General features: G+C 39.1%; 1 protein-coding gene and 1 pseudogene across 1 annotated transcript in view; both read right to left on the reverse strand.

The window, feature by feature from the left end:
* Window positions 1-589: 589 nt before the first annotated feature.
* LOC117394521 (thread biopolymer filament subunit gamma-like) lies at window positions 590-11,769 on the reverse strand (annotated as a pseudogene).
* Window positions 11,770-17,223: 5,454 nt separating this feature from the next.
* LOC117435386 (leucine zipper transcription factor-like protein 1) overlaps window positions 17,224-23,754 on the reverse strand; it is a 49,929-nt gene continuing 43,398 nt past the window's right edge. The window contains exons 5-7 of the mRNA XM_059021105.1: window positions 21,966-22,043; window positions 18,340-18,516; window positions 17,224-17,280 (exon numbers count right to left, since the gene is read on the reverse strand). Coding sequence (XP_058877088.1) covers window positions 17,224-17,280; window positions 18,340-18,516; window positions 21,966-22,043 — 312 coding nt within the window. The remainder of the gene's footprint in view (window positions 17,281-18,339; window positions 18,517-21,965; window positions 22,044-23,754) is intronic.

A 23,754-nucleotide genomic window follows, 5' to 3' on the forward strand; every position in this document is an offset into this window, starting at 1 on the left:
CAAATCATGGATTTGAATGTAAACAACAACAAGTAGTTGTCATGCCGTCAAAAACCTATAAATACCTCCAATGTTTTGATTCAAACACAGGCTCCCTTGAGAAAGATATGTACAACATATCGAAACGTTGGGCAGCTGGCTCTTTGAGCTAATATATATATATATATATATATATATATATATATATATATATATATATATATTATTATTATTTATTTCTTAGCAGACGCCCTTATCCAGGGCGACTTACAATTGTTACAAGATATCACATTATACATTATTTCACATTATACAGATATCACATTATTTTACATACAATTACCCATTTATACAGTTGGGTTTTTACTGGAGCAATCTAGGTAAAGTACCTTGCTCAAGGGTACAACAGCAGTGTCCCCCACTGGGGATTGAACCCACAACCCTCCGGTCAAGAGTCCAGAGCCCTAACCACTACTCCACACTGCTGCCCATATATATATATAGAATATATATATATATATTCTAATAGCATTCAACTTTTTACCCTTTTTGTGGCTGCTGACTGTAGGATGGCAGATACATGTTTACAATAAATACAGGAGCAGCAAGGTTAGGTCAGGAGGAAACCACTCACCACAGAAAGAACAGACTGTACTTCCAAGTTCAACATCTGTAACTCTTTTCACGCTACTGAAACTTCAACCTTGGCTGCTGAAATGACCTCTGTGGTCTTGACTATCACACTTTGAATGTTGTCCTTCTGCAAAATAATTGTTGTATTTGTAATGTATACTATGCATGTACAGTGGCTCTCAAAAGTATTCACCCCCCTTGGACTTTTCCACATTTTATTGTATTGCAACATGGAACCAAAATTGATTTAATTAGGAGTTTTTGCCACTGATCAACACAAAAAAAGTCCATAATTTCAAAGTGAAAAATAAAATCTATAAATGGTTCTAAATTAATTACAAATATAAAACAGAAAATAATTGATTGCATAAGTATTCACCTCCTTTGCTATGACACACCGAAATAAGCTCTGGTGCAACCAATTGTCTTTAGAAGTCACATAATTAGTTGCATGGAGTCCACATGTGTGCAATTAAGGTGTTTCACATGATTTCAGGTTAAATGCACCTGTCTCTGGGAGGTCCCACAGTTGGTTAGTACATTTCCTAACAAAAACTACATCATGAGGACGAAGGAACATTCAAAGCAAATCCGGATTAAGGTTCTTCAAAAGCACCAATCAGGGGTAGGATATAAGAACATTTCTAAGGCATTGAATATCCCCTGGAGCACAGTAAAGTCCATTATTAAGAAATTGAGAGAAAATGACACAACTGTGAATCTGTCTAGAACAGGCCGTCCTCAAAAACTCAAAAAGAGTATCCGGGCGAGAAGGGCACTAGTCAGGGAGGCCACCAAGAGGCCTATGGCAACTCTAAAGTAGTTACAGTCTTCCACAGCTGAGCTGGGAGACACTGTGCACACGGCAGCAATAGCCCAGGTGCTTCACAAAACTGGCCTTTATGGGAGAGTGGCAAAAAGAAAGCCATTGTTGAAAAAAACTCGGTCTGATGAGACCAAAATAGAGCTTTTTGGCCTCAACGCTAAACGCTATGTTTGGCGCAAGTCTAACACCACACATCATCCTGAGAATACCATCCCTACCGTGAAGCATGGTGGTGGCAGCATCATGCTATGGGGATGCTTCTCTGCGTCAGGGCCTGGAAAGCTCGTGAAGATAGAGGGCAAAATGGATGCAGCAAAGTACAGAGAAATCCTGGAGGAAAACCTGCTGAAGTCTGCAAGAGACCAGGGGCTTGGGAGAAGATTCATCTTCCAGCAGGACAATGACCCCAAACATACAGCCAAAGCCACACCGGAGTGGCTTAAAAACAAAAAGGTCAATGTCCTGGAGTGGCCCAGTCAAAGCCTGGACCTCAATCCAATTGAGAATATGTGGAAAGAGTTGAAAATTGCTGTTCACCAAAGGTCCCCATCCAACTTGATGGAGCTTGAGCAATTTTGCAAAGAAGAATGGGCAAAATTTGCAGTGTCCAGATGTGCAAAGCTGGTAGAGACTTATCCAAATAGACTTATGGCTGTAATTGCTGCCAAAGGTGCCTCTACCAAATATTGACTCAAGGGGGTGAATACTTACGCAATCAATTATTTTCTGTTTTGTATCTGTAATTAATTTAGAACAATTTGTAGATTTTATTTTTCACTTTGACATTATGGACTTCTTTTGTGTTGATCAGTGGCAAAAACTCCTAATTAAATCCATTTTGATTCCATGTTGTAACACAATAAAATGTGGAAAAGTCCAAGGGGGGTGAATACTTTTGAGAAACACTGTAATTAACATTGCCACCTGTCCAAGTTTTGTTAGGACAGTCACAGAATTTTAACATCCAACATAACAATTTATTTTTCCTCATGTGAAGGTGGTTTTTAGCCTGAATACTCAAACTGGCTGAGTCTGATGCCTCCTTGTGGACAAAAATATAATATTGCCTCTTTAATGAAGCCGGTGAAGTAGTAGCAGTCGTAGTAAATGATGATGATGATGATGATATTTAGCGACCAATTATTATTTTTTATTTATTTTTCCACCAATTTGAAATGTCCAATTATGTTTTTTTCTCCTCACTGCAGCGGGTCCCCACACAGCACAGACGTTCTGAGGGCGTGTGAGTGTCCTCCGATCTCACCAGCCTAATCCCAGAATCGCTTTTACGCTGAGCAATCCAGAGCAGAGGTGGGTGGGCTACCGACCCCGGAGATCAGAGACCAGCCCTGCCTCTTATCCACTCTGAAGGTGCTTGGTGCGTGGCCAGTAGGGGTCGCTGTTGCACGATGAGCAGAAGCAATCCCTGCCAGCTTCCCGTCCCCCCACCACGGGAGCATCAGAGCCAAAGTTCAGCCTCTTTGCACAGCCCGGACACGAACTGGCACCATCCAAGCTGTGTGACTCACCCTGCGCTCCCAGTAGTAGATGATTTTGACACCATATTATGTAACATGGAAATGTTATTGGTGAACATTTGGAATTGTGCTTGTAATACTGCAAAATGTAACTGTATTACTAAACCCATATATTTTGTTCCATACATTTACATTCAAATTATATTTACTTACAAGTACTTTAATCTAAATATATATTTGAGAACTAGAACCCTGCTATACAGCCAGTTATCTGGTGACCAGGAAATATAGGGAACTGGTCATGGAATGGTTTCATTCAGTTACCCAGTTATTTTATTAAAAAATAATACTTTAAGTTGTCACAAAGTCTTACATCAATGTGAATAAAAGTTAATTAAAGGAAAACAGAAAACATAAACTGTGGCCAGATATGGATAAATTCAAATGTTACCTTGAGAATGAAGTAACTTTCCGCCTCTTCTTTGTGTTGCTGGACAGATTTTTCGTATTCTGCTTTAATTTTATTCAGTGCTGTTGCGAGGTTGTTTGACTGTATCTACCTCAGTCATGGATACAGATGAGGTGTCGCTGGTGGTGGCACCCAGTTTAACCTGCAAGCTTGCCAATTCCTGAAATATACCAAAATAAACAAGAATGTGAAGCTGTCAGGATACGGGTCCCCGTTAATGAGACAGATAGATAGATAGATAGATAGATAGATAGATATTCTTACCTCTTCATGTGTTTTGGCGACAAAGTCAAGTTCAGTAGAAAGACTTTGGTACTTGGACTGCAGATCAATGCAAAGGTCTGAAGCAGTTTCGATAGCCTGTTAATAAAACATAGTTTATTATATATATACATATTATTATTATTTATTTCTTAGCAGACGCCCTTATCCAGGGCGACTTACAATTGTTACAAGATATCACATTATTTCACATTATACACTATACAGATATCACATTATTTTTTACATACCCATTTATACAGTTGGGTTTTTACTGGATTTTACTGGAGCAATCTAGGTAAAGTACCTTGCCCAAGGGTACAGCAGCAGTGTCCCCCACCTGGTTTGCAATTATGCATTGTTGAAGCTGCATCCTCAAAAAAATCAAGCAGGTTAGTTAGACATGATCTCCCTTTCCTAAAACCATGCTGACTGTCTCCCACGATACTGTTACCCTATAGGTAATTTTCCATTTTGGATCTTATTATAGTTTACATATAATAGGAGTCAGGCTTATTGGTCTGTAGTTACCTGTTTCAGTTTTGCCTCCCTTTTTGTGGATCGGTATTACATTTGCAATTCTCCAGTCTGTCGGTGTCCCCCACCTGGGATTGAACCCACGACCCTCCGGTCAAGAGTCCAGAGCCCTAACCGCTACTCCACACTACTGCGTATATAAATAAAGTATTATTTATATACACACACTTTTTTTTTTTACATATTCTAAAACTGACATACAATACATCGATTCTATCTTGATTTTAATGTTGGTATTCAAATAACAGAGATAGCGTCAAATTCAGCAATTCTACAAAAAGGGTGGTTCCCAAGCTCCCCAACCAACTTTCTGTACATTTTATAGTACCTTTTCCACCCAGTAGCTACAAGCTTACATTTTTATTTTGAGTAAGCTTATGCCAATATAATGATGACACTGTATAACTGATAATGATAAAACAGACAGAAGTTCCTTCTATTAGTATGCAATTAACCATACACAACAGATACATTTCAATCAACAGAAACCTAGCAGTGTTTACATTTTGGCATAATAAAATCAGCTCACCATTCCCTTTCCATGGCTGCAATGTCAGCCTCCAGCTGATATTTCACTCCCATTTCAAAACCATACCTAAAGATATAACAATAACACTAGAAAGGTGCAATACATCAAACACATTTCATTACTCATGCTATAAGCAACACATATTTCACATGGAACAGGCATAACTATTCATGTATTATACTGTACTGCATATATACACTTTTAACATGGGATAGTTATTCGTCTGACCTGACAGCTTCCTGATATAAATGTTGATGTGTGTCTGTATAATAACACTTACCATGTGTCATAGTTAGAAGACAAAATCTGTAATTTCACTAAATGTCTAAAACATAACAAATAAAGTTTCTTTTTAATCAGTTGAGGCTCCTTAGAGGAGCCACGGGAGGCAGTGCCTCCTCAAAGTACCACAGTTTTAATATATATATATAATTGTGGTATTTTGAGGAGGCACTGCCTCCCGTGGCACCTATATATATATACCTATATATACCTATATATAAAAAAAAAGGCACTTTTGCATATAAAAAAAAACTATATATATATATATATATATATATATATATATATATATATTGTAGAAGGAATGAGGTATACAGAGGGTACAATAAAGTAAATGAAGTAAAAAGAACGGTTGTACCAAAACGAAAACGCTGTATAAATGGGATGTATTAAGAAGAATGTGTTGCTGGTTGTTTTTAAATCCCGTTGTGAGAAGTAAGGGATAGAGTGAACTACAGAACCCATAATCATTAGCGTGACCAGTCAATGCATACTGGGTAATTAGCGCAGGTTTAAATTGACTGGTGAAGCTAATGAGAGGGGGTCGTAGGAACGGTGGAGAGTTCCGTGTTGATTGTAGAGACGGCGAAAGTCTACAATATTAAATTTGTTGAAGTAGTTGGAGACGGCGTACGGTGGAAGATTTAAATTGAACAACGAAGCACAGTTCAGTTTATGAAGAAGGAAAGCTGTAAGCCTTCTTTTATTAACCTGAAGAGGCACTTCGGATTTATAAAAAACAACCAGCAATTGAAACGTCTTTTAAAGTTGGACGAAGTACAGAGGCTTAAAGAAAGGGTATGTAAACCCAGGTTTTGCATTGTTATTCATTCGCTGTTACCAGACAGACGGCCTGTGTTAATGTGTACAGGGAACTGGCGTTCTTTGTGGGACTGACTGATTGTTAAGATTCTTGCGGTGCACTAACAACACCGAGGACGCTGCTGGGAAGTACCACACTGCTTGTGCACACAGAAAGTGCGCGTCTGTTCTTGTGAGACGTGAAGTAACAGCGTGTTTAATTATTTTACTCAACGGAGTGGATTTACAATGCATATAAGTCAGTGACTGTTATATCTCTGAGCTACGGGGAACAAAGGCTGAGAGAAGCAGAGATTGGCGCACACGGTGTACAGTGGAAGAAAAAAACACCGTGTGCTTTATTTGAAGTACTGTTTTATTAGTTGTTAGGATTGGTCTCTGGACGGTATACTTTTTAACTTTAAGACCTGCAGCATATAAAGGACTTCCACCAAGTACCAGGAGGGGCAGTCGTGTCCACCTTGCAGTACAGGACCTCTGTAACCCAGGAGCAGCAGAGCTGAACCAACGTACTCGCTGGAGGAGGGGTGGCCTGTCTGTGCACTGCCTCTAGAGGGGACTGGAGGAACTGTATGCAACGCAGGAATAAAGTAACTGTGGTTTATAAGGGTTGGGAGTGCCCACTAGAAAGCTGAACCTACTCACCTTGCAGTTCCACGCCAGGAGGTTTAAGTGGATGGTGAGCGACGGACCTGAGACAATCCTGAACTTTATTACGTGTATGATTTACTCCCTCAAGACTACAGGGACACTCTATGTTGTGTTGTGGATAACGCAGAAAGAGCAGCAGCACAATAAAAGTTACTGTAGTTTTGCATTTCCTGTGTGGCGTCCATCTGTTCACCCTGTTCTACACCTTCTGGCTATCCTACACATTACGTAACTAATACCAACCGGTTACAATATATATATATATATATTTATTTATTTATTATCATCATTCACACTGGTGTTGCTTTAAAATAATGCTTTCAGGAGACTTAACAGCTGTTCATCACTGTGAGACAGAGCACTCACTGTTTTCATTTATGTATGTTTAACTACTGGATAGTTTGCACTACATGCATGTAACATATCAAATGAAAGGCCACACAACGTCCTTTCATATTATGTAAGTTGCAATAGGATCAGGCATACTATATGTGGTAGAGATGAGAATATGTCACTGCTATACATATTGTAATCATAGATGGCTTAAAAAAAAGAAAAAAAAAACACTGCACCGTTGATGGAGCAGTAGACTCAAAACAAAACCTAACCTAAGTAAACTCTGTCACATGATGAGAGGCTTAACTTCAAGCAATCGTAGGCTAGTACAGCATACACACACTGAATACGTCTTTGGAAAGCACTGAGTCTGTACTTTTAAACAAGCCATGAACCAGGTAGGTAGATTTTACGGTGCCTGAGTAATATGTTGTGGTGGAGTGTCCCACCCCTTTGTTTATTATTTATTTATTATGATTTATGTTTATTACGGCAAAAGCCGATTTGTTATTTGTTATTGTTTTTGTGTTTTAAAAACCTTGTGAGGATGCGTGACTGATCAGCTAGTGATTTATTTAACTAGCTGACAGTCACGCATCCTTACTAAACTCGTGCAGACTATGGCCGAGGGGTAATAATTAATTAATGGCTAGTTAACCCCTCGGCCAGATATAAAAGCCTCCAGCTGTGCGCGCTAAAGCGGGGAGTGTACAGAGGAGAGCGAGGAAGAGCGAGGAAGAGCAAGAGCAAGAGCAAGAGCAAGAGCAAGAGCAAGAGCGAGCAAGGAGAGCTTAAAACAACTGTCAAAAACAATTGCTAAATTTAAGTATACTTGTTTCTGTTTATTTGTTTGGCAAACGTGCCCTTTTGTTGTGTTTTTTTTTAAATCTTTTGTTTTTGATTTATTATTTAATGAAAGAAGCTGAACGCCGTAGCATTTCAGCTCTCGCCCGCTATTTCCTGAGCCTGTGTTTCTGGTCTGACGTCATCACTGAAGCCCTCCTGTTCACATATGTGCATAACCTTCGGTGTGCTGGCACCCCAGAAGGAATGGGGCTGAGTTTTGAGAGTTAAAGCGAAAATCACCGCTTGCAAAACAACACCTAGATAGACTTATTATCATATTTTTTTTAACTGTTTACTTACTGCAGTGTACTGGGTTTCTATAATGCTTAAAGATAGTGGCCGAGAATCACATAGGAGTGAATAAATATCCAGCACTACTTTTATTTAAGAACATAAAAAAGTTTACAAAGGCGATTCGGACCATCTTGCTCATTTGGTTGTTAGTAACTTATTGATCCCAGAATCTCATCAAGCAGCTTCTTGAATATTACTGGGGAGCTGGTTCCAGAACCTCACAATTGTCTGTGCAAAAAAGTGCCTCCTATTTTCTGTTCTGAATGCCCCTTTATCTAATCTCCATTTCTGATCCCTGGTCCGTGTTTCTTGTTGCAAATACCTACAATGCAACAAGGTAATTTAGCATTGAAAAGCCAGCATGCTTACTATTGGCAGGTGCAAAGTCAGTTATTGATCACAGGACTTGAATGGTGTGACTTTGTTATATGTGCCCAGGAAAACATGTTGGTGCAGCATATTCATCGTGACCCTAACATTACAACAATCATCAGAAATAAGGCTGACCAATTTTACTTTGTATACACGCCAAAGTCCATCAAAAAATGAAGTGTTGTGGTAAAGAAAAGTAGGATTACATTTTTTTTTTATTAAACACATGGGGCGCCAGGCCCAGCCGTGAGAGAGCCTGCCATCTGCCCCTTGCCAAGTGAGACGAAACTGAGGCCCTAATCAGGGAGATGGCTGCCAATGGGGTAATTGAGCGCTCAAAAAGCCTGTGGGTTGCATGCCGCCCAGCCCCGCAGCGTGTTCAGCCGTGGACCAGACAGCAGCTCACCAGGTTGGGGAACTAACGCGGGCCCAGGAGGGTGCCGGTGTGGAACGGGGGAAAGTTCAACTCCGGGAGGAGGCCATGCGAGACCTCTGCCTGCGCAGCGGAGAAAGACTCAGCTCAGAACAACAGGAGCACCACCGGGAGCAAGCCATCTCGTCCAGCTCCTCGTCAGTCCTCGGGATGGTGTACGCGTCCTTGCGGGTGACTGCGTTGAGCCGTCGGTAATCCATGCAGAGGCGCAGGTTGCCATCCTTCTTCTCGCTCAAGACGCCTGGGGCAACCCATGGGCTTTCCGAGTGCAATTACCCCGTTGGTGGCCATCTCCCTGATGAGGGCCTCAGTTTCGTCACTCTGACTCCTGTCCGGCTTACCTCCTCCTTCTCACAGTCTCTCCTATGGCTCGCCCTCTTCCTTCCTTCCACAGGGTTCCCAACGGGGGTAATGGCACAACAGTGGTCGGGGCCCGTCTCTCGGCTGGCCGTATTAACGGTGGATGGTGGTGGTTCTCTCTCTCCCTCTCTATTCTTACTCATCAGTTCATATGTCGTCTCCCTCTCCCCCTCCTCACGACATTCCCGCCGCTCTTATATGCTGGCCCGCCCCCTCTCGCTTCTCAGATCCGGTTGGAGGAGACCTCTTGGCAGCATTTCCCCTCCGCCCAATCAGCGTCCTCGCCACCTGTCCATCCCAGGGGTCCTCCGAGATTCCCACCACCTCTCGAGGTTGTATGTATATATAGAACTAGCCTACTTCAAAAAACTGAATTTCGTAATCGTGATTATTTGTTATCTGGATAAATGTAATCCAGCAGTGACATTTTCTGAAAAACCAGATCAAAATGATCCAGATAAAAGTAATTTCGATAACAATATATAGGATTACAAAATCCGAATCACTTTGATCCAGATTAAAAGCCCGATTTAGAAGTCACCAGCCACAAATGGTACAGAACAGTATATACTGTAATCATTTTGTTGGACATTTATTTATGTTTAATAAATTAAGTCTATACGATGTGATTTTGATGATTTTTGTCTTTCTCCTACCTTAACAACTTTGTTTAGAAAATATTTTCTGCAATGTATGTTAGCAGGGTGTGATTTCACGGGGGGGGGGGGGGGGGGGTCTGGCTCTGCACATTCAATAGATTTTGTACTGACAATGTCTTTGTGCTGGAAAATGTTATTTGTACAGATGATATTCAAACATTATGTCAATTCTGTGTACGTTTTATTTGTAGCATTAATGCGTACATTGTTATTGCCTTGTAGTTATTATTATTATTATTATTATTATTAATAATAATAATAATAATAATAATAATAATATAATAATAATAATAATAATAATAATAATACGTTATTATTAGTATAATTTGCATGGTGGTAGATGTTAGCATACTAGTGGTGTATCAACATGATGTATTTTTACTATAGGCTTTCCTACCGCCTCGTAGTTTGTGGATTCCACCCCCCACCCCCACCCCAGAAATCTGACAAATCGCACCCTGTATGTTAGTGACGTGGTCTTGAAATATATTAATGTTATATACAGTGCATTTTTAAATATACACTGGCAGTGTGTAACAGTTAAGTTTATTAGAATAAACTATGATTGGTTACGGTTTTATTTTCTCTGCTGGCTAGTGGAGAAATGTGTTTAACAGCCAAATTGAGGTAAAACGTGTGATATGAAAAGTATTGTCAGTCAGAATACAATAATAAGATTCTGCTGCTGCTGGGGGCTCAAGGGGACCCACTGACCACCAGCCGCCACTGTTTTGAAAATAAATGCTGTCCCTGTTTTAAGCAACAGCAATTTGAAATACGTTTTCCAAAGTACTTCTAAGAAATATTAATGCAAGGATCTTCAAGAAATTATTAAAACCTACTTGGCTTTCAGTTCCTCAGCAGTTACCCTGATGTTGTCCAGCTGAATCTCAAATGTTATGTTTTCCAAGGTGAGGGTCTCCGTGGTGGTCCTGAGGTCTTTAAGCAGGACCTTGTAGTTGACGCTAACAGAGGAATCAGATGCCACAGAGCCCACCCCCCCGACCCCCCACCCAGTCAACTGATTCAACTGGTCTCCAGGCTGGCATTTTCATTTTGTAAGAATCACACTTTGTCAATGCAATTGGAGAAGTGATCGTTCAAGACCCAGCAGACTGACTGAGCCTCTTTCTTACATTTGAAGACATTGAAATGTTTGTCATTGAATTTATTAAGTTTCTTTTAGTATTTGTAAATGTTAAAAGGATACTTATATCTTCTGCTTTTCATCATCTGTTTAAAATCCTGGTATGTGTGTTCTACATCATCCTCTACTGTTGTCTCTGCTTACATTATTAACAAACAAAACACAAAAAATCTGAACAAATGTCTAATACCTTTTATTTTTTCCAAAACTATACGTATTATAGCCTTTGAAACGTAGGTACATAATAGGTACATTAAAAAAATCAGATACATTTTAGTACCATAACATGATCCTCTCACTGTTCCCTTTAAGAAAAAAGCTACACACCCATTCTGTAAAAATAAAGTACATTTGTAACACCAGTCCATGTCCCCTATTTGTATATATATGAGTGCAAAATATATATATATATATATATATATATATATATATGTAACCAATGACTTCTACCCTTTAAGTAAAGGAAATGTTTATACATTACATGTACTTAAATTATTTCTTGGAATGCATGAGTAGAACATGTTTAAAACAAATAATTATAATCCTTAAACTTGAGGCTAATGCACAACATAATATAAAATGGACATGGAAAAGGGGAATAGAGGGGACATAAAAATCCTCATTTCAACTCTAAATCAAGACTTTGTTTAGATCTCCACAGGCAATTCATATATGCTGCCCCCTCACCTTCACAAGGTTTCACTCAGCTGATTCTTCAGTATTAGCTATTTTCTCATACTGACACGCCACCCTATTGCTTTAAATTAATATGCCTGACTGTAGGTGCTAGTTTTTGAAAGTTAAACTAAACATTATTTACATAATTTACATTAATATTATCATTACCGGTATCATCATCATTGCTATGCAGGTATGCAAACATAGATCCCATTCTGCTTCCTTCGTGAGAACAGCAAGTGGAATGTCATTAATTTGGCATTATAGGAGGCAGTGTGGTCCAGTGGTTAAAGAAACAGCCTTGTCCCCAGAGGTCCCCGGTTCAAATTATTATTATTATTATTATTTATTTCTTAGCAGACGCCCTTATCCAGGGCGACTTACAATCGCAAGCAAATACAAATACATTCAAGTGTTACAATATAAGTCATACAATAAGAACAAGAAATACAATAATTCTCAAGTGTGACAAACCACGATTCAATAATACAGCAGATAATAGTGAAAGTTACATCAGGATATGATTAAGTAGTGATAGTTACATCAGGATATGATTAAGTACAAAATACTACAGATTAAACACTTGGGAGATTACAATATTCTGAGGTACAGGATTAAATGCAGTAAAATAGGGGGCAGATAAGAGCAAAATAAAGCATATTTAAATGAAGGGTGATAGTGTCCCAGGATACAACAGAGGAGTTCTACAGGTGCTGTTTGAAGAGGTGAGTCTTAAGGAGGCGCCGGAATGTGGTCAGGGACTGGGCAGTCCTGACATCTGTAGGAAGGTCGTTCCACCACTGCGGAGCAAGGGTGGAGAAGGAGCGGGCTCGGGAGGCAGGGGAGCGTAGCGGAGGTAGAGCAAGTCTTCTAGTGCAGGCGGAGCGGAGAGGTCGAGTGGGGGTGTAGGGAGAGATGAGGGTCTGGAGGTAGCTGGGTGCAGTCTGATCAAGGCATCTGTAGGCTAGTACAAGAGTCTTGAACTGGATGCGAGCGGTGATCGGGAGCCAGTGGAGCGAGCGGAGTAGTGGAGTAGCGTGGGCGAAGCGAGGTAGAGAGAACACCAGGCGAGCAGCAGAGTTCTGGATGAGCTGGAGCGGACGGGTGGCAGACGCAGGGAGGCCAGCCAGGAGGGAGTTGCAGTAGTCTAGGCGGGAGAGTACCAGGGCCTGGACCAGGAGCTGGGTAGCATAGTTGGTGAGGAAGGGTCGGATTCTTCGGATGTTGCTCAGGAAGAATCTGCAAGTGCGTGCCAGAGTGGAGATGTGCTGGGAATAAGAGAGGCAGGGGTCCAGGGTGACTCCAAGGTTTTTAGCTGAGGAAGAGGGAGAGAGTGTGGTAGATTCCAGAGGAACAGAGATAGAGAGATCAGAGGAGGGGGAGGAGGAGGGAAAGAAAAGGAGGTCAGATTTAGAGAGGTTGAGTTTGAGGTGATGCGAGTGCATCCAGGAGGAAATAGCAGACAGACAGGTAGAGATACGGGAGGAGATGGTGGAGTCAGAGGTGGGGAAGGAGAGGAAAATCTGAGCATCATCAGCATAGAAATGGTATGAGAAACCATAGGATGCGATGAGGGGGCCCAGGGAGCGGGTGTAGAGAGAGAACAGGAGAGGACCCAAGACTGACCCTTGGGGGACTCCAGTCAAGAGAGGGTGAGGTGTGGAGGTTGCTCCACGCCAGGTTACCTGGTAAGTGCGGTTGGAGAGGTAGGAGGAGAACCAGGCCAGAGCAGTGCCAGAGATCCCCAGGTCAGCAAGAGATGATAGTAGAATAGAGTGATCAACAGTGTCAAAGGCAGCAGAGAGGTCGAGGAGAATTAGGACAGAGGAGAGAGAGGCAGCTCGGGCACACTTAAGTGAGTTGGTGACAGAGAGAAGGGCGGTTTCAGTGGAGTGAGCAGAGCGGAAGCCAGATTGGAGAGGGTCAAGCAGAGAGTGGTTGGACAGGAAAGCAGAGAGCTGGCGGTGTACAGTCCGCTCGAGGGTTTTGGAGAGGAAGGGTAGGAGGGAGACAGGACGGTAGCTCTGGAGGGAGGTGGGGTCGAGGGTAGGTTTTTTGAGGAGGGGAGTGATAGAGGCTTTTTTGAAGGCAGAGGGGAAGATGCCAGAAAGTAGAGAGGTGTTGAGGAGGGAGGAGATGAAGGGGAGTAGAGCAGGAGCAGCAGCTTGAAAGAGGTGAGTGGGGAGGGGGTCCAAGGCACACGTGGTGGGTTTGTGACCCTGGAGCAGGGAGGAGAGGTCAGAGTCTGAGAGGGGCAAGAAGGTGGAGAGGGAGGGCGAGTTAGTAGGGGATGTAGTGGGTGTAGGGGTTGGAGCAGGAGGGGGTGCGGGGGAGGGAGAGGTGTTAAAGAGTTTGCGGATATCTGAGATAAATCCAACCTCAGCCACTGACACATTGTGTGACCCTGAGCAAGTCACTTAACTTCCTTGTGCTCCGTCTTTCAGGTGAGACGTAGTTGTAAGTGACTCTGCAGCTGATGCATAGTTCACACACCCTAGTCTCTATAAGTCGCCTTGGATAAAGGCGTCTGCTAAATAAACAAATAATAATTTACAAATGTTTCTTTCCTCTGTTTAAAACATGATACGACACATTCACTCATCAGGTTCATACCTAAAAAGAGAAAAAATGTAAAAAGAAAGTATAAAGTATCCTTGATGAGTTAGTAGGTTTAATACTACTAAGTAAATACATTTTCATTGTAAATAGGTAAATGAATGCAAATTATCAGGGAGATTTCAAACTATTTTGTGTTTGCATGCAATTTACACTTACAAGCCAACATTGTAAAGACATTTCTGCTACTGTTTTAGGTTTAACCAATAATACCCTCTACATCAGGAATTAAGAAAGATTGTAGATAACATTATCTCAGGTAATTCACAACGTGGTAAGGCATTATTGTGATTATATGTCAATAAGATACGGAATGTGCACTTGACATTTTCATTTTTGATGTATTTATTCCAAAGGAAATCCGTTCTTAGTTTTTGTCTCCCTTTTCTTTCTTGTGGGGAATAGGGGTTTTACTTGTATTTTATAGTAATGAGGTCTTGGTCACAGTTTCAGAGATTACAGATCTCTGCTTAGCCCATCATGAGTTTAGCCAGTTTTAAAGCTATTGGTATATAATAATACCTTTTAACTTCCTGTGTTTTTACAATAGGACATTGACATTTTGTTTCATCATGTATGGCTTATAACAATATACAGTTTATATTTCAATATGCATCTGTGCAAATGATGTGTGGGTGTGGTTCTTTGCTTGTCAACCACAAATAAGGAGATTTTAATGCACAGCCTAGTTTAACCTGCGTATAGATGTATTATAAAAAAAGAAAAAAACAAAATTCTATTAAATAATAAATGTGTAACAAAATAAACTTATTTATGCTTTTACCATGTATAGGGTCTAATTCACCAAATTTGTTTGGCATTTAAATCAATAGTAAGGATAAATCACTTACGGCACTCATTTGACAACAAGAAAAATCAAAACTGTGTGTGTGTATATATATATATATACACACACATATATATATATATATAAATAAGAGTTGTAATGACTCATTGAGTCATTGTCATCAAATGACTTGAGTTCCTGCAACAAAAGACTCGACTCCCAGCCCAAAAGTCTCCACTCGACTCATAGTCTTTATGATAAAATAAATTATACAATCAGTTTCTATTTCAATAACCGCAGCCCTTCTTCTGATATGTACAAGCCCTGCTTCTTTATGAGTGAAAAGAAGAGCGTCAGCAGCAATAACGGTAAATCAAGAGTACCTGCTGTCGTCGAGTTCACAAGAACTATGGAGTAGGCAGGGAGAGAAATAAGCACTCTGCATACTGCCAGTACTGAGAAATGGCAAACTAAAATAAACTGTCTAAAATAACCACAATTCTTGTTGGTCTTTTTTATTCTTTCTTACCAAGTATCAATAAGAAATGACTTATTTGGTGGGTCAATCAATATATTTTTATTTAAGTATGCTTAAAACTTAAAAGTGGTAGAAAAAATAGGGGTTTAGTGTTTATTGTCTGGTTTAATACACAGGGTGACTAGAAAGTAAGTTTACCACATCAACGCACCACATCTCATATAGTAAACTTACTTTCAAATCACCCTGTATATTGATCTAAAGTTATACTATGTTTAAAAAAACAAAACAAAACATTGTTTTAGCAAAAAAAAAGCCACATTTTGCTAAAATTGTTAGTTGTTTTTTAAAATCCAAACTACCACCTGCGAATCCAAGCTCATGTACAAGCTTATAAACTTATGAAAAAAAAAAAAAAAAGTACTTGACATTTAACGTAATAATGCACTGTACAAGAAATGAACGCACAAAACAACGCTCGTTCGTTTGAGCTACTGGGGTATTTTGCATGTGTTTATGAAACAGCAGCTAAAATACCAGACTTTTAAGTTAGTAGGGTTAGTCAAAATACATTTGAACTCTTAGTATTACTGTGCGTTTGCACATTTTATTTAGACAAATAACTGGGACTTTATTGTGCTAAGTATAGGTGGTTAAAGGGTTTACGATGTGATGTGTTCTGTGTGAAATATTTTCGCATTTTTTTTTTTAAATGTGTTACTTAATAACCCTTTTTTTATCTGAAAATAATGAAAATTACTTATTTTGTAACACACATTTATTATGCTAAATTCTTAGCCTTTCAAGATACATTTCTTTCTGTAACATTAAGCAAATTAGATTGAGTTTATTGATTTTGAATTGGAGCATATATGTGAAAGTATGCAACACTAAAGTGTGGTCCCAACAGCATTATACAATCTTATGATAACCTCTTTTGATCTAGACTCTATACTTGTAATTATATAACCAAGTCCGGTGAGTTGTCATGGTTACCTATTTCTGTTTTGTAATGCTGATTTTAAGCCGTCTGCCTCTGTTTCAATTCTAAATTGCTGTCTGGCTGTATTTTTAACTGCCTTTGCTTCGCCTCAGTTGCATTACTTGGACTGTTTTCCTTTGTAGCTGCTATGTTTTAGGCTAGAAGCAAGATCTCTTTATCAAATATCAAATTAAATGCCACAAAATGTCCTCTCATATGGTTAAGGTATCTGAAAAAAAAAAAAAAAAAAACTATCAGCCCGTTTCACTGTTGAGTAAAAAAAAAAGCATTATTTTGTTTTGTGGTTTGTTTTGTGGTACATTCAACCCAATTGAGCATAGGTAAAGGTCCTCTGTATAGTCAATAACAAAATCTGCTTATAGATAGGCCATGGAATCGTGAATTCACTGAAATGGAGAAACAAAACACAAGGCAGAAACCTGGACCTTTAATGGTGAACATCAGTGGGGCAAGTATGACCACATTATTGTAAATCTCAATTTTGTATTTTTAATTGAAATTGTCTTTTCATACTTGTAGATTGCTAATCTCCTGTAAAATGAATCTGATTAAATCAAACTGTTTTGAACTGGTGACTCGACTCGAGGAAACTCTTGTGACTCGTCTCGAGCTTGGCATGTCAAAGACTCGACTCATCGAGTCTCAATTTTTGTGACATGATTACAACACTGATTCTATACAATACATATCATCATAAACTTACTTTGAAAGGTGTTTTCTTATCCTTTATTTGGTCATTCTTCTTGGTCAGCATTCTTTCATGTTGCGGTATGCTGCAGTTTGCTGAAATTTATTTTCCAATTCCTTACAGCAGAGTAAAAAGAAACAAAAGACATATGACTACCAAATATAAATTCACACTATCAATACTGCACCATAAAAAAAGGAATTTGGATTTAAAAACACTATGCATCTCATTCTTTACAGTATAGGTAAATCATAACAGTTCAGGAAAATCCTTTAAAAGTAGGGTAACCAGTACTGAAACTAAAAAAGCGTTTAGTTGTAAAACCACAAAACACCCGGCGCAGAACATAACTAGTAGTTTTTATTCAGGTCATGAGTCATTATTATTATTATTATTATTATTATTTTTTATTTCTTAGCGGACGCCCTTATCCAGGGTGACTTACAATCGTAAGCAAATACATTTCAAGTATCACAGTACAAGTAATAATACAATTAAGAGCAAGATAAATACAATGAGAGGTTACTGAGAGGTATTACTAGGGTTACCATATGGCTCCAGATTAACCGGACGCTTTGAGACAGACCGGGATTTCAAAATTCCCCCTAAATTGAAAGTAATTCACGTTTAAATGAGCTACAATTTTGCTGAGATTAATCCTGCTGTGGTGGAATTGCTTGGGCGCAGCAAACAATTCACACTGATCAGCTGCTTCTGATCAGATCTTAATGAACGAATAGCTAATTTATCGATAGAGCGACGAGACGATGATGCGATTGTATTTGCAGAATAATATGGGCGATTGAATTGAACAGAAAAAAATAGCGACTGGCTGCAATTCATTCTTAGTATAATACAATTATTTGACACGCATGCGGGTATTTAAGCACCATTCTTAATTGTAGCTAAGGATGGTTCATTTACACCTTCATTTATTTCAATTTAGGGGCAAGTTTGAAATCCCGTTCTGTCTCACAGCGTCCGGTTAATCTGGAACCACATGGTAACCCTAGTATTACTGAGAGGTATTTATACAAAAAGTAATTTCACTGCCCTCACATTTTTATATGTCATATGATGAGTCATGTAATCCACCTGAATTAATATCAGAAGGACTATGTGATTTCAAGGGGCGTTTGTGCTTTGTGAGTGGTAATGCAGTCTGTCCTGCTTACCTTTTCAGCCACGGTGAGCTTTTCCTGGACCTTGAGGAAATCATGCTTCGTTGCCACAAGGTTTTCCTCCAGATTCTTTTGTGTCACTGTACTGGCATTTAGTGTCTTTTGGAAATCTGACCTTATTGCGGCCACTGTATCTTCCCGCTTTGTGATTTCCTTATTTTTTAATGCAAGCTGTTAACACAAATAATGACAATGAGAGAGTCCTGCTGGAGCAGAATACATTTATGATTATATGCTCTTTGGCAATAGACTGTTAAAAAGTTGAGTCATCTATCTTATCAAGCACATGTTCATCAACTGATGGATCATACTGTTGAGTGACCCAGATATGTTTGTGATAAAGAGTTGATTGTAAGTTTGATTAATATATACTGGCACAGCAAATTACCTTTCTGTGACACATTTCCTACAAATCTACATCTCCTTATAGCGGGGTGTTAATGTTTTGGGGAAATTCAATTTAAATGTTGTCTGCTACCCTCTTTTTTTGAAAATTGATTTTGCCGAATAATTATTTTAAATGTTATATTGTTTTGCAAGACATACCATTAAAAAGGTTTACCAACTGTAATTCTGCACAAATCATAAAAGCACCTCTAAATAAATAGTATTTAAAGCCAAATACAGTATACATTCCAACTTCTAAAACCCCACAAAAATAACCAGTTTATTGAGACACACTGTAACTGTAAATTTTGGCAAATAAATGATTTATTTTTGCATTACAGCAGAAGTTGCCAGACTTTGCAGGGGGGCCACAGGGAGTGCTGCATTTGCCTTTGTTCTCCCATAGGTTAAGGAGGAAAATTGGCTAGGGATAGTTCATCTCACAGCAACTCCTATTGGTCAGACATGACAAGGGCGGTCCAACATGAGCCAGACTGGTCCTCATCTCCAGGGTTCTCTAGTTTGATAACATCTATTGCTTATGTTTGCTCCTAATTTCAATTTTATAACAGTATAGGTAAAATGCACCAAGTTTTCTATTTATTTATTTACATACTTACCATTGATGATCCAGGCAAGCAATGAAAGAAAACAAAAAGTTTTAGTTGCTATGTAGTAATCTGGCATGAAAAGAAGTAAGATTCAGGCCATTCATACTCTCAAGTGCCTATGATTACCGTGGTTTTCGAAGTATAACATGCACCTATTAAACATTTTTTGAGGATGATGAAGACGGGTGTGGGCAATGCATCGAAGTGTGTTATCTATGATTTGTTTTTAACATAAAATACATCAACTATACTTCACATTAAGTTTATTCATGCCATACATATTTATTATTTCTTTAAAGTTTGATTATACCCGTATGAATATACACAGCTGTGCAGACGTATTTTGCAAGCCTGAATAAAAACAGGCCTATTTTAAAAAAAAAAAAAAAAAAAAATGCAGTTATTTTAGATAATGTTTTTTTTATATATTAATTATTAGAAATAGCTGAGTTTTGATTACATAACTTCATCTTAATGTAAAATCCAATACATTGGATCTTAAAACATGGTGAAATAATTTTAAAATGCTTTTTTACCAGCAATGTTAGTCTTTGAGAACAGCTATATGATATGAAAAGTACAACCTTTAAACTCATACACTTATTCTACTGAATTATTGAATTCTGCAACTTATAAAATACTACTAATATCAAAGCAATTTATTAGCCCTTTCCAAATATATTGTTGATATTTTACTCGGTTATCAAATGCAATAACAAAATGGTCAGTATAAAGCTTCATTTAACCAGATTTGTATTTTTTATGAAACACTAAATGCAAAATTGAAAATTACACGTTCAACCAGAAATCGCATTTAATATTATCTGATTTTGTGTAGAGAGAGATGGATGACAAAGCTCACTATTCATTTCAGTGGGGAGTTTATTTGAAACTAAATATTTTTCAAACATATTTAGTTGAACAGAAGGCATTCAAACCTACAACTGAACTTGAAACTGCAGTCATCGATGAGTGAAATCCCTCAAGAACACAGATTGGCTAGCACAAGTTCCTGCTTTCTACCACTGGAAGCCAGAGAATGTTTGACAAATATAACTGCATTAAGAGGCCCTTTCCTGCCACAACATATTTTTATTTGCTTAGTATTGCTGCAACAGTATAGTATAGAAACTTAAAGGCTAAATGCTATACAAAAAAAATCGTATTAGCAACTACTACATATATATATATATATATACACACACACATACATACTGTATATACTATATATTGTAACACAGCAGGGAGGGGGTTAATCCTCCCTGCATGAAGAAAAAACATGTGCGGAATGCACATTGTGTTAATTGTTAATTATCCCCTGCACCTGGTAATTATTGTTAAATTAGGACCAGGTGCAAGGTATATAAGGGGTGCAGTCAGTCTGCTCACGGCTGCTAAGGAGAAGGAGGCAGAAAGGAGTGCTCTGCTACCTGGCAGTCCTGCGGTAAAAAGTATGCTGCATCAAACCTGTGTCGTTTTTGTTTAAGGTGTTTGGCAGGTAAACGGTTTAGCCGTCCTGCGAGTGAGTCAGGGACCTGCCTGTCTAGTTAGTGCTCGTAAAGAGCTAGGTGTTTATTTTGTGTTTTTGTTCTATCTTTGTGTAAATTAAAATCGCGCATCAGCGCAATAAAATCCATTCCAGTGTCCTGGGTCTGGTTTAAAGGGGCAACGAACCCAAGTGGGGGCAAGTTATTACAATATATATATAATTATATTTTACTTTATTGGTTTCTTAACTGGCATCTCTTATATTTAAAAAGCAATAATTAAATGGTAGACTGTTAAGTCTAACGTTGTAGTTGTAGTCGTAGTAGTAATCATTTTAAAATTATTTTTTTTAAAAAAGCCTCTGTAGAAAACAATATAATCTACCATTTTAAGCTGATTGATGCTAGACTCTCTGCTTGTACTGGCAGTACCTGGCACTACAGTAGCTACAGGTTATACAATCTCAGTCTGCACATGAGAGATCCTGGGTCTCTGCAGGCGAGATCACCTTCCTGTTCTGTATCTCTCTCCTTCACATGTTTGACATCCTGTCACTATATGTATGTCATGAATAGAACATTTGTGCAGTGCAAAACCTCACTTACATTAAAAGCCTGTTAATCTGCCATACAATAAGTACTAGTAGGCTGTTGTACATTTTATTATGAATCCATTCATATTATATTACAATGATTTGTTCAATGACCCTTCATGTTATTGATGTTCTGTTTATTGTTAGTTTATTCAGTCCTTGAACTTAAGTACTCTGTTTCAAACTGCTTGTGAAAACTAGAATAGGATTATAAAAATGCAAGACTAATTAAAAAAAAAAAAAAAAAAAAAAACAATTTGAGAATGTGTGGCAGCCTGGGGAGCATAAAAAGAGGGAAAATATGCATGCTTTTGATTACAGTTGATTACACAAACATGAGACCTCCCTTTTCAGATTTGGGAGAAAATGTCTGTGTAGCCCCTGTGCAGCGGCAGACAAATGAAAAAACTCTGGAATATCCAATAAAAATCAGTTACTGACTTGTCACCTACACAAATGCCACAAACAACAATTTCACAAAAGAAGCACACAATGTTTTCAATTTATTTACACAGCTGGTAATAAAGTATGAATGAATTTACCTTTTGATCTCCTTGTATTCTCTGTAAATCTTTCAGAGCTCTTTCCAATTTGGATTTTTCATCCAATGCACTTGTTGCCTGAAATTGATTTTAAATGTTAAATAAGTGTCCCATAGATGTAAATCAACACATCAAATTAAATGCCACAGACAATTTTTTCATTGTTCCTTCTATTTGAGCTTTACCTGCCTTGTACTAATGACTATAGCCTTGAACAACCTACTGTAGATGTTGGTGAATGTTTTACCTGGGATTCTGCTGTCCGGAGTCTGGCTTTCAGTTTTTCGTTTTCATTTTATAATCTTGAAATTTGCTAAAAAAATAATTATAAGAAAGTTAGGATTTTGGGCATAGGGTAAGCATCAAATTTAGAGATTGCTTTCACCTTCCTGAAGTATACACAGAACCGAATAGTGCCATCCTTCTTGGGCAGTAGCACAATGGGACTGCACCATTCGCTCTGGGAAGGTTGAATGACTTTCAATTTGAGCATTTCTTTTACCTCTTTGTGTATGGCTTCCCTTCGACTTTCTGGGATGTGGTAAGGTCTCTCCCTGACCCGGACACCTGGCAGGGTAACAATAGCATGTTCAATAATGTCTGTTTTACCAGGCACATTAGAAAAGACATCGTCAAACCTTCCAATTAACTCCAATAAGTCTCGTTTCTGACCAGGAAGTAATTGTTCCCCGATTTCAATCTTAGGTGTGCTAGCTGGCTCAATTTCGGGGCCAAAATCCTCCTCTGTTTGAACCGGGGATATGAACAAGATTTCTCGTTCTTTCCATGGTTTGAGGAGGTTGATATGATAAATTTGTCTTTCATTTCGGCGACCGGGCTGTCTGATTTCATAATTTACCTTACCTATGGCCCTGATCACCTCAAAAGGTCCCTGCCATTTAGCACACAACTTAGATTCAGATGAAGGAAGGAACAACAGCACTTTGTCTCCAGGCCGGAAGTTCCGAATTATTGCATTTTTGTTGTACTGTTGTTGTTGACGATGCTGAGCCAGTTTTAAATTCTCATAGGCCAGTGGTCCCACTAATTCCAATTGGTCTCTGGAGAGTATTACGTACTTGACTGCATTTTTGGAGACATTTTTTATCTTCCCACCCCTCTCTCACAAGATCAAGGATACCTCGGGGTTGTCTCCCGTACAGCAGCTCGAAGGGTGAAAACCCTGTAGAGCTCTGCGGCACCTCTCGCACTGCGAAGAGCAAGTAAGGAAGCAATTTGGCCCAATTTTTCCCTTCCTGACCGACAAACCGTCTCAACATCTGTTTCAGTGTTTGATTAAATCGTTCGACCAAATTGTCTGACTGTGGGTGATAGATTGAGGTTCTGATGGACTTAATTTTCAAAATTTCATACATATGTTTCAAACATTTTGACATAAAATTAGTTCCTTGGTCAGTTAAAATTTCCTGGGGAATCCCTACCCTCGACACTATCTGCGCTAACTCTCGGGCTATTGCCGAAGCACTGGTGGATCTCAATGTCACTGCCTCCGTATATCGCGTAGCATAGTCCACCACTTCTAAAATGTGCGTATATCCGGAGTCAGAGGGAGCCAAAGGACCCACTATGTCCATGGCAATTCTATCTAAAGGGGTGCCAATTAAAGGCAGTGGAACCAGCAGGGCGGGGCGAACTCTACCCGGCGTTACTTTTTGACATTCCAGACATCCTGCCACATATCTTTTCACATCCTCATAAATCCCCAACCAATAAAAGCAAGCCAGTATTCGCTCCAAAGTCTTCTCATACCCAAGGTGACCAGAGAATG

This window comes from Acipenser ruthenus, chromosome 3 (genome assembly GCF_902713425.1).
Source record: "Acipenser ruthenus chromosome 3, fAciRut3.2 maternal haplotype, whole genome shotgun sequence".
Lineage (NCBI taxonomy): Eukaryota > Metazoa > Chordata > Actinopteri > Acipenseriformes > Acipenseridae > Acipenser > Acipenser ruthenus.